The sequence below is a fragment of the Rhynchophorus ferrugineus genome, unplaced genomic scaffold (assembly GCF_030347505.1).
Source record: "Rhynchophorus ferrugineus isolate W39M unplaced genomic scaffold, kcgeb_rfMv2 rfM4, whole genome shotgun sequence".
In the NCBI taxonomy this organism is placed as follows: Eukaryota; Metazoa; Arthropoda; class Insecta; order Coleoptera; family Curculionidae; genus Rhynchophorus; species Rhynchophorus ferrugineus.
The window spans coordinates 34868459-34883116 of NW_027472583.1; the positions used below are offsets into that span (position 1 = coordinate 34868459).

Here is a 14658-nt window from a genome sequence, read left to right on the forward strand (position 1 = left end):
GTACTACGGGATCTATTACGGGTATTAACATTAGGTAAAGTAATTATTAGTATTATGACATTAGTTTTTTTAACATAATTATCTCATTTATGATTATAATTCAGAAATTGTGATTCACAATTATAGAAAGTAGCATTTTGTATCTAGTTTTCGAAATTGAAAAAAATATGTGCAATCTTTAGAATTCTATTTCAGTTCGATGTTTAGGTAAAAAAATCGGTGATAACATGAAAGGTTCAAAATTGATTTTATGTCGGAACTTACCAGAACTAAACAATGAAAAAAAGAAAAACGACACGAACGATATAGTCGCTTTTAAATAAACGAAAAAAAGCCTAATTAGTCTGTGAAATTGATGTTGTAAGCTGGCAATAGTTTGAAGAATGCAAAGAATAAGACTGGGCCATTAGTACACCAGTGTTTTGTCCTTGTCGGGCGCGTTGTGCGTTTCCTGTAACGGAAAAGAACAGAAATATATCAGGCCGAAACAGGATACACTCTAAGTGTTAGCGTCCGTTGCAATAGGAACAGAATTTTTTCTGAATTCTCAGTGGCGTACCCACAAAATTAAAACACTTTTTAATCGATTAAAAAATTTAAGTAGATAACAAAAAAAATGGCCGAAATGGAATGTTTAGATGCTGTTGATGAACGATGACTCGACGACGATGATGCATCTCTCGGCGTGATATCATCAAATTCCGCTAGAGAAAAAAGGTCAGTGGCGGCTTTGCTTCTCAGAATAAATATTTTTATTTACGGTAATTTTCTTACTAGAGAATTGATCGCTAAAAGTATTAGCTACCGAAGGTTTGATAGTCCTGATTTTTTTTCGATCAGTGTATCGGCCAAAAATCGATAGTTTTTCGGCATCTAGCTAAAGGGAACAATATATTTTAGTCTTATATATTGTCTTCTTTACTTTATAGCGGGCTTATATTTTCTTTTATATTCATGCATTTTTATATATCTTTATTTCAGGTGGAGTCTTTTATGGTAGAGCCAGAGTTTGAGGACGAGCCGCAGACAGAAGCCGCTAAATTTCTGTTGGGTCCCGACCAAGATCGAGCTGTTGATCCTGAGACTCAAGCTCAACTCGAAGAGTTGCTCCAAGTGGCAGGTAAGGGTACGGAAACAGTTTTCCTTCCGGTCGTCCAACCAAGAGACTCATCAAGACCGTTTTTACTCGCAGGTATCAGTCAACTTGCGGCTAAAGACAGTAAAGCTCTCGGAGATCCGGAAGTACTACGTCGCCTTACATCCAGCGTGTCCTGTGCCCTCGACGAGGCCGCCGCAGCTTTAACACGAATGCGCAGTGATAACGCAGCCGTGGCCTCATCAGCACAAGGTTGACCATTGACGTTTCAGAGCGCATCCTATCAGCTAACACCTTGTTTTGTTTTTGTTTCAGGAGCCTCCAGTACCACCACATCGACCCGTCCAACGACGCAGGGAGGTGGCGTTCAACCACCCACCGAGAAGACGTCGTTGGTGGAGGCCTGTACTGATGGGGACGTAGGAACGGTGAAAAAACTGTTGACTGAGGGTCGATCCGTACACGAAACTAGCGAAGAAGGGGAAAGTTTGCTGAGTTTAGCTTGTAGTGCGGGATATTTTGAGTTGGCCCAGGTGAGCAACCACATTGCGAAAAAATTATGAAAGCGATGAGATAGAAACAATACAAATTGAAATAAATCGTTAGGACCAGGAATTGATTGTTATTATTTGGCTTTGATTATTATTAACAGACATTTATGGAATTGAGCACTGATAAGAATAATTCCAGGTTCCCTAAGAGATTTCCAATGTGTTCTTAACTTATTTTTTATTGCCTTTCAAATGGTTAGGCATTGATATAGCAAACATTTTAATATTTCCAAATAAGCTTCATATTTACACATTCTGTTATTGGCTATAGTCTTCAACAGGGAATATATATGTATGTTAACTTTTTATCTCCATGAATATGATCTAAAATAATCGTAACCGCTTTCATAAACAGTATTAAAATTCACCTCTGTGTCCATGCATCTTTAAAGAACATAAACTTAACATAAATAAGGTAAAATATATCTTACTGATTCTTGTTTTCTATCGCATTGTCGCTATTTCCAAGTTAAACAAGAAACATAATTCTGGTAAAGCTCTGTATCCATTAGCATTGTATTAATAACAATGATAGATAGATCGTTGACACTTAAAAAAAAACTTTTGTTCAATCCAAGTATTTTTTTTAATTTGGACGGATCCAGTTGCCATAACCACAGCCATGTAACTTTGGGAGTGTGCATGTTTATTCTATTGAATATTAAAACGAATATCCTTTAGTCCAAGGATATTCTGCATGAATTTTGAGGGTATTGTCTAAATCAATAAGTCATAATTGAGCAGTGCTTTTACGGTCAGTAAAAATCTCAGGCCGGCGCTCAAATTATATTTATTTATGCGACAGAGTCATTGTAGAGAAAATTTGGACTACTCCAATCTGGCACACCCTGTGGAGGTCATTTAAACGATACCATATATAATAACATAACATCAACATATAACATCAACCCGTCCTTATAGAAAAATCCTAATATATGAACGAAAATTATTTAAATGTAATTGTAAATAACATTTTAAAGTATCCCAGTTAATTGTTTACAATCTGTTTTAACGGCTGCAGTAAACCCCCATATCATAAGATTTAGGTTAGGATTGAGTTGTAATTTTATCTACATAGTTACCTTATAGTATCCAATACGTGCATATATAATGTAGTACGTGCCTTTATACATTATAAGGTGGGTTTTGTGTAAGTTGTTTCTATATAAACTAACTGAAAATTGTTTTATTTTAATGCACCATAGTCCGCGGTTCACTTGGTTGCATTTGACAAGTTTAATATAGAACTCTAACCTCACGTTATTGTCATGATATGTCCAAACTTTATTTATGGTTTGTGAATTTAGAGTGTTAATATTTCCAGTTAGGTATTTATAAATATATAAGAATAGCATTGCCATTTATCGTGTTTCATCCCATATTTTCGCTTTTCTAATATAGAAAGAAGTATTTTTGTCCAAAAATCCATGCTACAAAATCATAATATACTTTTAATACCAGTTTTACTTGAAATTACTTATTATATTTTCTATAGCTATTTAATATACATTGAGAGGTACTTGTATTCTTGTCATTACGACATTTATGAAATTGTCAATAATGAATATTGATAGTGTATTTTAGTACATCATTTAATAACTAACGTGGTAATACATCTGCAAATATTGATTCTATTCTATATTACATTAATTAACTATTTTTTTGGATTTATTTTAATTTCAGTATTATACTATTTGTCATTATTCTAGGTATTATTAGCAATGCACGCAAACGTGGAAGACAGAGGAATCAAAGGGGAATGTACCCCTTTAATGGAAGCAGCTTCAGCAGGTCATCTGGATATTGTGAGATTATTGGTTCACCATGGAGCTGATGTGAATGCTCAATCCACTTCAGGTGAGGACACTATACTTATTGATGTTATAATGCCACAATATAAGCAAAATCCTAGGTAAACACTTGTTTTATTTTAGGAAATACACCTTTGATGTATGCTTGCGCCGGTGGTCACACTGAGGTAACGTTGCGAAGATTATTGTATCTAATTTGTGGATCAACATTTTGTTATTTTTCTGAAGGTCGTAAAGTTTCTTTTGGAGAACGGAGCCAACGTGGAAGATCATAATGAAAACGGCCACACCCCATTAATGGAAGCTGCCAGTGCTGGCCACGTTGGCCTTGCCAAGATACTACTATCGCACGGCGCTGGCATCAACACTCATTCCAACGAGTTTAAGGAATCTGCATTAACTCTAGCCTGCTACAAAGGTAGTATGAAAACATAAACCTTTTTCTTCATATTTATTATTTCACTGTTTCAGGGCACCTGGATATGGTCCGTTTCTTATTGGAGGCGGGTGCCGATCAAGAACATAAAACTGATGAAATGCACACTGCCTTGATGGAAGCATCGATGGATGGACACGTGGAGGTCGCAAGGCTGCTGCTCGATTCTGGGGCGCAGGTATATTTTGTTCATTTTTATTATTGAAACCATTTCCTATTAGTTCCGTGGGTTAACTGTAATTTTAAAGTTATTATCGAATTAGAAACATTGAAAATAGAGAAAATATTTATATTTAACTTGCATGTATTTTGACCAACGATATATGTTATAAGTATCACTTATTCTGTTGGTGTGGTTTAGTGCTGCTGAGTTATTTAGTGTATGCTGGCGCTAATCATGGAACACTCAAAATTACATTTTCGTCATTATTATTACTTTTATTGTTTGATTTGAGCCCTGTAGGACCTAAAAAGTTTGCAGACAATGAATTACAATACTGATTTAAAAAAAATCCAGCTCAAATTCTTAAAACACTTTCAGACAGTTTAGCAGTTGATTTATCAGTTTCCAGGCGTTTACCTGCGACAGGAAAGATTAAATGGAAGAAAAATGGCTACCACACGAATTGATTTATAATACTATTTTAAACGGTTCCAATATAGCGGATTCATTGCTTAACCGGAAAAATAAGAGTATCCTGTTAAAAAATGTGGATATAATGCAATTCCAATTGAGCGACGTATATGCGTTGGAAAAAAGACCAGCATTAACTTTAGTAAACAGCCAAAGTCATTTTGCGTCAAAGTTGTAGAAGACTATGGATAATACTTTGAAAAAAAATGATAAGAGTATATCTAATATTTCTAAAAATCTTACAGTATAAATAAGTGTTCGAATGATATATTTTTTTGTAGGTAAATATGCCTACGGACAGCTTTGAGTCGCCTCTTACGCTAGCGGCCTGCGGTGGACACGTTGACCTGGCCATGCTCCTAATAGAACGAGGCGCGAATATAGAAGAAGTAAACGATGAGGGTTATACGCCTTTAATGGAAGCTGCACGAGAAGGACACGAAGAAATGGTACATCTCCTTCTCGGCCAAGGTAGTTAAACATATATTTTACCGTTTATTCGGTAAACTAACTAGTGCTACTTGCTTTCCGCAGGAGCAAATATTAATGCCCAAACTGACGAAACGCAGGAGACTGCGCTTACTCTGGCCTGCTGTGGTGGTTTTACGGAAGTGACGGATATTTTGATCAAAGGCCGTGCGGACATAGAATTGGGTGCGTCCACACCGCTTATGGAGGCTGCTCAGGAGGGTCATTACGATCTGGTTCGTTTCTTACTTGAATTTGGAGCCAATGTGAACGCTGTGACTCAAACCAACGACACTGCCCTTACGTACGCCTGTGAAAATGGTCATACTGATGTGGCAGAATTGTTGATGCAGGTAAAGCTTTTTGAGTATTAATATTTTAATTTTCTTGGAACATTTAAAATGATGTGTGCTTTAGTATGGTGCGGATTTGGAACATGAATCTGAGGGGGGTCGTACTCCTCTAATGAAAGCATGTCGAGCAGGGCACTTGTGTACAGCTGAATTCCTCATCAAGAAAGGGGCCAATGTGCGCAAACAAACCACCAACAACGATCATACACCTCTTTCGCTTGCTTGTGCTGGGGGGCACCTGGCTGTCGTGGAGCTGTTACTGAAAAATGATGCTGACCCGAATCATAAACTAAAGGTATTTTGTCGTGATTTTTTTTTTGCTCTAGTGGTTTTGATATTTGTTTTTGATTACAGGACAATTCCACCATGTTGATTGAAGCTGCTAAAGGCGGTCATACCACCGTTGTGCAATTGTTATTAGATTACCCCCACTCGATGACCGTGAGTGAATTACAGGGCTCAACTAGGGCCACAAACTTGTCAATGTTGCCGGGACAAGTGGGCACTCGGGACACCCCTCTTTCTGCTGGCACGATGGCACCAGCTATCACTGTAGGAGGCACTTTTTTCCAACACCCTACAGGTATTAATTATTAGACATAATGAATATTTTTCATATGCTATGTCATAAAAATTATCACTACCAGTCGCTGTTAGCGAAAACTTTACTTCATTCAAAATCTGTTACCGTCGCCATAGAAAAGGGAAGATTGAGTACAACTAAAAAATTGACAAACATGATTTCGCCAATACATTCAGGAAATATGGTTTAATATCTTAATAAAATAACACTAAATGAATAACATTATTCATAGAATGTTTTAAGGTTTAAGGTTAAATAATAATTATGCTTAAAAAACCTGCTGAACAAGTTGAATCTTGCAGGCCTATTTCGCAGCTGCCTGCGATATCAAAATTATTTGAGAAATTGCTGTTGAAACGTATTAAACCATTTATAGAAATACCAGATCTCCAGTTCCAGATTTCAAAATCACAAGTAGATGTGCAAATTATTACCGCGGAACTATGGTCAACTTCTCAAGTCATATTTTTGAAAGAAAGTTTACAATCTTGCATGAAGGAACATTCTCAGCACTTAAACCTATTTCGGCTGGAGTTCCCCAAGGTAGTGTCTTGGGACCACTGCTGTATCTGCTCTATATTGCGGCTAACCTAACAAAAAAAGTAATTGGAATATTTGTCGACGACACAGTTATCATGGTAAAATATATCCTAAAGCTGTAGAAAAAGTACAAGTGACACTCAACAAGATTTATAAATGGACTAAAGACTGGAAAATACAGGTTATTAGCTCCAAATCTGTCCATATTGCGTTGCGGCGAAATGACGAACCTAATCATATCACTTGATGGATGCCCAATTTCTTTATATGGAGCATATGGGGTGCAAAACGAAGTTGTACAATTAATTACCAATACTTATCGCTACATACCTAAAGAAGAGTTGCACGATAGGATCGAAATCAAATGGTTTATGAAAACCTTGACATTGGCAGTTCGGTCCCGACCTTGATAGAGTCAAGACGTGTTTTTTCCTTCCCTAAAACGAGATTCTGTAAAAATCAAATAAAAATACATCTGTATTTCTTATGGTCAACTTCGGTTAACGGTTTCAAAGAACATCTTTTTCCAAAAAGGGAAAAAAGTGAAACTTAGTGATAAAAATATTTAATTATAACAATACAACATAATGGATGATGAAGACGAACTAGCAATAAAGGTAGTGGAACAGTCTGATTGGACCGAAGTAAGAAACAAGAAGGATAAAAAGAGGAAGAAGTCAGAGATGACGCCTTCGCCAATCGCAAACAGTGCTATAAACATTAAAAAAAAAGAAACAAGGAGACAAAATCCCTCTTTTTTAAATCTATTTAATTTTATTTTAAAATTCAATTTTAATTTTAATTTATTTAGATCACCAATAAGATCACTGACCGAGTGCAGTTTAGAGCTTTGTCTAACGATGATATTAACGTAACCTTTAGTAATGACACGGATTACAGGAATGTAAAAAGCATCTCATTGAGATGAAGAAAAACAATCCATTCAATAAACTCTAATACCACACTTATCTTAAGTGGAACCTCCGAAGAAAAATAATAATATACCACAATGCACGAACTATCAACATCTTGGACACTAAAAATTTTTGCAGTAGGTAACCAAGATGTGTGAAATATGCCGGTAAACATCACACAACTCAGTGCAGAAAACAACGCAATAGCTTAGCAACATGCCTGTTGTGCAATGAAAAAGGTCACCCTGCCAATTATAACGGATGTACAGTATATAAAAAAAAGAACTCCAGCCAAAGAAAATTACAACAGGACAGCGCTCAAGACAAATTGACAAAGCCAAACAATCTGAAACAACAGAAAATAAAAACCCAAGAAAACGCGAGACCATCGGTCAAAAATATAAAGGCCACTAAAATATCAAATGATAAACAAATAAATACGAAACCGCAGGAAGCTGCGGCCATCGAGCCAACTATCGTCGACATGATGAAATTTCTCAAAGAATTTCAGATTGAAATGAGATGCAAAAGATGCCACCCCAATAGCGAGAGAGAAATCAGAACATGAAGTAATTTACCCCCTTGAAATTAGAGAATTGATAAAAGAAAGAGGGTAAGCTAGAAGAGTATGGCAGAGAACCAGAAATGCTGCAGACAAAACTACTTTTAATAGAACTAGTAATCAGACGAATCAAATGATCAAAGAATATAAATAGAATTGTTTTCAAAAATATGTAAGGGAATTAAGCCCAGAAGCAGACCAAGATTAATCGTTATGAGAAGCAACCTAAATCGAAGATTTAAAAGACCATTTATTTGAGTACCGCTAATTAAAAATGATCGAAATGAATGGGTTTGACGAAACGATGAAAAAGCTGAATTGTTAGCACAATATTTAGCTAACATATTTCAACCTAATGATACAGAATCTACCATGGATACATCTCCTGTTTATCAAGCTGATGTAGACCTAATTCTAATTTCTCCATTGGAAGTTGCCACACAAATTGATAACCTCAATCCTAAAAAGGCATCTGGTATAGATGACATTTCACCTGGATTATTGAAAGAACTGCTACGAAAAGCAATCATCATGTTGATATATATATTTAATGCCTGTTTAAGGCTAAGGGATGTTCTGAAATGCTTTAAGGTAACACAAATAATTATGCTCAAAAATCCTGACAAACCTGCAGAACAAGTCGAATCTTACATGGCTATTTCGCTACTACCTGCAATATCAAAACTATTTGAGAAACTAATATTTAAACGTGTTAAAAATGTTGTAATAATACCAGATTTCCAGTTTGGTTTTCGAATTCACTATTCAACAATCGACCAAGTGCGCAGAGTAACTGCAGCTATTGAAAAAGCGTTTGAGGAAAAGAAATACTGCCCTGCAATATTCCTGGATGTCTCACAAGCTTTTGATCGGGTTTGGCACTTGGGATTAATCTGTAAGATGAGCAAATTGTTTCAAAAAAATTGACATTGGAAGAATCAGTGCTTGAATATTACCAGTGTCGATCTAATGGCATTTCTATAAATATTGCCTGGCATAATATAAGTATAATATTATTACTGCAATCTTTTTTTGCAGCTGTCCTCCAGGAAGTGCCTGAAGCGATTCAGATAGTACAACAGGTGGATTTAAATAGTCCTACCATAGAAGTAAACCCCAAGCAGCAGGTTCAACAGGCGACGCAAAGACAAGGCAACGAACAATCACAGCAACAGCAGAAGAGTAGAAAATTACTGGCGAAAAGTCGATCAACGGGGGCCATGTTTGACGGTAGGTGTGTCAGTTTAAAACGTTTTAAAAGATAATAATCTGTATCTCAATTCAGGAGCGTTAACTTCAGCTGAAGCTCAGCAAGTACGGACCCCGCCTTTAAGCGATTTCGAAGAGGAAGTAATTTCAGCCACCGCAGCTATGGAGTTCCTAAATAAAGAAGACCCTAATAGTACGTTAATCGAATTTATAAAGAAACGTAAACCATTCGGTAATGATCCCGACGGTACCACTCAAAAACAACAGATTTTAGAAGAATTACACGTAAGTGACATTAGGTTAGATGTAAGTGTTTTTAAGTCATTATTTTTTTGGACAATTAACAAGTTCTTTTTGTTATAGCGCGTTGAAAGAGAACTTCATGGTAAACAGCAACAGGCTCAGCAAGCGGCAGCGCAACAACAGGCGGCCGTGGCGAGCCACAGCCATGTGTTCCAGTACCAAATACCTCCCGAGCAATGTGTGCCGTCCTCAGCGGCGCCCACAGCTATCACTCCCGTGCTCAATTTCGATTTAGCAATTCAATCTCAGAAACAAGGTAACAATCAACACTGCTTCATTCAAGCTGGCCATACATTAAATATCATCCGTATTTTTTCAAACATTTTAGCTAACCAATTATATATTTATAAGTACCTGTTTGAATGAAGTTCTGGTTCTAATAGTGTTTTTGTTTAGAAGTATATTAGCCCTAGTATCCCATAATCATTGTTATTGTTTATTGAACTGTCTTTATTTCTCTTATTAATCTTATGGAGTATGGGCTGTTAAAAACTCTAAACGAAAACCATAAATTTTCCTCTCAGGACTCAGCTACGGCAACGTTGCCGCTGCGACGCCTCAACCACCACCCCTTCAAGTCCCTTTCTACGCAGGAATAGGCACGCCAGCCCAGCCACAGTTTGCTCCCCCGCCCAGTCAGCAACAAGCCAGCCAAGCCGCAGCACCCGCCTTTTTTTTTACGCCTATGCCGGTCAGCTCGACGGCTGTCGGGCTGTCATTAGGTACTACCACCGCGACGGTCGCCAATGGGGCAATGGTTGCAGCCCCAGCCGCACCTGGATTAGGCACGCTCGTGCCTGCTTCTGCGCTCACTGCCCAACCTATCAAATTTCAGAGTGTGGCTGAAGTTAGTCAGGTTGGAGTTTTGGTTTTTTTAATTTCTTAAATTTTTTAATGAGATACGTAATATCAACTTTCAGAATACTGCGATTAATGACAGACCGAAAGTGAAACCCATTAAGAAGGAAGGAAAGAATATTAGAAAACAACAAGCTCAACAGCAGCAGCAGCAACAACAAGCTGCTGCGAATCAAATGACGAATCCAAACTTACAGAACCAACAAACTAGTCCCTCACCACCGAAGACGTTTAATATATTCGGCGATCAGCAAGTTCAAATGTTCGCAGCACGCCAATTACAACTGCCTCAACAACCACCCTCCCAACCACAACAAAGGGCGGGACAGAACCAAACGACCGTGCAGTTCCAAAAAGTGGACGGTACCGTACCACCTGAAGTTCTTAACGTGCAAGATCTTGACGTCACTTTCCTTAAGGAAGATCAGGAAAGTCTTTTGACTGCCTCAATTTTGCAGCAGATTCATAATACTTCGATACCGTTCATTAGGGCCGCTACGGTTGGATCTCCGGTGAGTATCTAATGGCCTTAGAAAAGTGATTCTTTAAAAACTTAATTTTTTTAATATGTTAAATATTTTTGGTACAGCAAAAAACGCGCTTGGAAATGTATGACATAACACAACAGGATCCAAATTCACAAAATAAAGTCACAAAACTTGAAATTACCGATAAAGATTTCCCGGATGACGTTGTCCAGACCCTAGAAGTACAACCTTATCCGGGTACTCTGGACGAGACAATGATTGCTTCTCTAACTGCCGCCCAACAAGCTGATCTCCAAGCAGCAGCCGCCGCCGCGGCTGCGGCTACGGGTAACACAGGTGAGAATATGAATTTTGATTATAATTTTCCTCTTCTGTTTCAAGTAATTTCATATATTAACTATGTATGTTTTTAGCTGATCTTTCTAGAGTCGAGTACTTTGCTGTGCCTGCAGGAGCATCAGGAACTCAAAACACCACCGGACAAGTACCGGTACACGCCCTATACAATTATGAACATTATATTCCATCAAATGGAATACAAAAAGATCAATGGGTACAGGGTTTCCAAGCTGGTTACAGTCTTAAGCAACAGCAGCTCGGTACGTTTTATAGTCTATCTAATAAAATAGTCAATGCACGTCCTCAAAATTTTATGACGTCGGCAAGTCGCAACGTTGCCTCAGCTTTGACTCATGGTTTACTCAATCAACTTTGGCTTCTGGTTTACAATGTTTACCGGCTTATAGCCATTAATTATTATCAATAAATGTTTTAAAGAATTTTGCAGACATCTGACAACACTGTGGATCAGTATCAACACAAAACAAATTTTATATATATGTACAAAAACGTATGTTTTATATATATATATATATATATATATATATATATATATATATATATATATATATATATATATATATATATATATATATATATATATATATATATATATATATATATATATATATATATATATACAAAGACTATAGTCCTTCCAATAAAACAGCCAATGGACGTCATCAAAGTTTATAATATAACGTTGCCGCACCGATTTTAAGTGTTCATTTATATTGACTCTGACAACAAAATACTAATGTAAATAAAATAATGAAACAAAATTAACGTTATAAAATATAATTTATTTTAACATTATAGTACACCTATAGTCAATTCAAAATAGCGGTTACACGGGAAGCATTGCAATGCTGCCTATTAAATATAATTTATTTTAACATTATAGTACATCAAATGCATTTATTATCCAAGAACCAAAAAACTACAATTAATGAAACTATGCGCAAAAAAAATTTCAATAAAAACCGCCGCAATTTCAAATTTATTAAAACAAAGAGTTAAAACGTTTGCCGGTTTATTACCCGTAATTATATTTTGAAAAATTTTCGGAAGTTTGGCAAACGGACAACTTTTGCAAGCTCGTTACATGATCGAACTTTTCTAACAGCATTCTATCTCTTTTTAAATAGAACAAAATGATAAGGATAATATTGTGTGACTGTAAAACGAATTTACAACCTTAGACAGATATATATTGACATTCGTGTCACTGCTATTTTGAATTGACTATAGTGCATATTTATTGAAGGACTAACTGCAGTAATTAAATAGCCATAATAATTTGTAGGTTAGAGTTAATTTCTTATATTTACATTTACAAGTGACAATGTCGACCAATACCAACACAATTTGAATTTTCCAGACCTATTTGGTTACTTGTTTGAACGCACCAGACTTCATTCTATCTCTATTTAACTAGAGCGAAGTTAATTAGTAGATTGAGAAAAAAATGCTTCCGAGTTTAAAAGCGATTTTGTGTTTTTATAAACGAATGTGGTAATAAGTTCGACGGTGTTGATGACAGCCAATGCACTGTTTTATTAGGACTATAGTCGCCAATAAAATAGGCAGTGTATGTGATCAAAATAGATAACGTCAGCACATCGCAATGTTGCTGCCATAACTTAGAATTTTGGTTTACGTCTTCTGGTTCGTAATTTATAATTATTATCATTAATGATTTAAAGAATTTTGACAAGAAAATTGACGACATGTTGACCAGTACCAAGACATCTGATTTTGCGGGCTGATTCAGTTACATATTTGCGACGCATCTAGTAGTATCTGTCCATTTTAACTAGGGTAAAATGAGAAGGAAAAATCTATTCCGAGTTTAAAACGAATTTTACATTTTTACAAACTGTATTTGGCAGTGTCTTTGACGTCTTGACGTGAATTGGCTGATTTTATAGGATTACATATTGGATTTCACTAAAAAAATTAAATTATTCGCTTAATTTAGCAGATTCATTGACGGTAGCGGGCTCGGTGGCCCAATCACTCACCACTCAACCTCAAATGTTTGTCGCCTCCAATCAAGCTCAAGGATGTGTCAGTGCTGCACAACAACCTCAACAGGTGGCAAGTTGTGGACATGCCACTCAAGGTAAGACATTATTTATTGTCAGTAACAATGTAAAGTATATTCTAAAATGAAAACATTATTTTGAAACATATTTATTTATTTTATGAAGGAAGCCATATATGCCAGCCCTGTGTCCAACACCAACAACAAAACTTACCTGCACAACAAGTAATGCAGCAGGTCACTTCTCAACAACCACAGGGCTCAAATCAAGTACAGGCTGCTACACAGACTCAAACCCAAACTAATGGTGATGGAAAAAAGATTCAAAAGGTTAAAAAAAGAAAACAAAAACATACATGCATTCTCTACTTTTATGATATGAATATTTAATGACCAAATGTAATTCTAAGATATTTGTTTTTGTTATATAGGTATCAGAGATTAAATTTAAGAAAGGAAGAGTGATTCGACACCAGAATGCAATGCAAAATAATATGCAGCAGGATCAGAATTATCAGATTGACCACAACTCTGCCATTACACAGTATAGTGGAGCCAACAATCGACAGTGTGCAAATGCTGTCGCATCGCCGCGTATGGAAGTGGATTCGGAAACTGAGAGCAATCACGACACAGCGCTGACACTGGCATGTGCTGGTGGTCACGAAGAGCTCGTGACTTTGTTGATCAGCCGTGATGCGGACATAGAACATCGCGACAAGAAAGGTCTAAAATTTTCTCAATTTTGGAATTGCAGATTTTAACGGGGTTTTAATTTCTCAGGTTTCACTCCACTGATATTGGCGGCAACAGCGGGTCATGATAAAGTGGTGGAAATTCTTTTGAACAACAGTGCTGATATTGAAGCGCAATCTGAACGTACCAAGGACACACCCTTGAGTTTGGCGTGCAGTGGTGGGCGTTATGAGGTTGTCGAACTCTTGCTTAACAGAAATGCCAACAAGGAGCACCGTAACGTATCAGACTACACACCACTTAGTTTAGCTGCTTCTGGAGGATATGTTAATATAATCAGACTTCTTTTAAGCCATGGAGCTGAGATTAACTCTCGAACAGGTTAGTTTGATGCCTTTGTATTGTCGAAATTAAAACAATACTGATGAAGTTTTCTTACATTCATACTAATTTTCAATGTTGTCGATAGGCTCGAAGTTAGGAATATCACCATTGATGTTAGCAGCAATGAATGGACACACTGCGGCCGTCAAACTCCTATTGGATATGGGAAGCGACATCAATGCACAAATAGAAACCAATCGTAACACTGCACTCACTTTGGCTTGTTTCCAAGGACGACACGAAGTCGTCAGTCTTCTTTTGGATAGAAAAGCTAACGTTGAACATCGGGCCAAGACTGGATTAACACCGCTAATGGAAGCGGCGTCTGGAGGATATGTAGAAGTTGGACGCGTCTTATTGGATAAAGGTTAAAAATGTTAAGTGTT

General features: G+C 36.8%; 1 protein-coding gene across 19 annotated transcripts in view; it reads left to right on the forward strand.

Moving 5' to 3' along the window:
• Window positions 1–14658, forward strand: part of mask (multiple ankyrin repeats single KH domain) — a 31944-nt gene that overhangs the window by 11677 nt on the left and 5609 nt on the right. For 2 of the 19 annotated variants that reach the window (XM_076402073.1, XM_076402090.1), the window contains exons 2-24: window positions 982–1126; window positions 1193–1348; window positions 1412–1629; window positions 3357–3504; window positions 3582–3625; window positions 3687–3876; window positions 3930–4072; window positions 4810–4999; window positions 5063–5349; window positions 5414–5644; window positions 5704–5932; window positions 8987–9178; window positions 9234–9463; window positions 9521–9716; window positions 9985–10316; window positions 10381–10830; window positions 10908–11142; window positions 11220–11405; window positions 13127–13270; window positions 13359–13522; window positions 13624–13918; window positions 13976–14269; window positions 14358–14639. In XM_076402073.1, the coding sequence (XP_076258188.1) occupies window positions 982–1126; window positions 1193–1348; window positions 1412–1629; window positions 3357–3504; window positions 3582–3625; window positions 3687–3876; window positions 3930–4072; window positions 4810–4999; window positions 5063–5349; window positions 5414–5644; window positions 5704–5932; window positions 8987–9178; window positions 9234–9463; window positions 9521–9716; window positions 9985–10316; window positions 10381–10830; window positions 10908–11142; window positions 11220–11405; window positions 13127–13270; window positions 13359–13522; window positions 13624–13918; window positions 13976–14269; window positions 14358–14639 (4981 nt within the window). The remainder of the gene's footprint in view (window positions 1–981; window positions 1127–1192; window positions 1349–1411; window positions 1630–3356; window positions 3505–3581; window positions 3626–3686; window positions 3877–3929; window positions 4073–4809; window positions 5000–5062; window positions 5350–5413; window positions 5645–5703; window positions 5933–8986; window positions 9179–9233; window positions 9464–9520; window positions 9717–9984; window positions 10317–10380; window positions 10831–10907; window positions 11143–11219; window positions 11406–13126; window positions 13271–13358; window positions 13523–13623; window positions 13919–13975; window positions 14270–14357; window positions 14640–14658) is intronic. The other 17 variants (XM_076402075.1, XM_076402076.1, XM_076402083.1 and 14 more) reach the window with 17 other exon arrangements.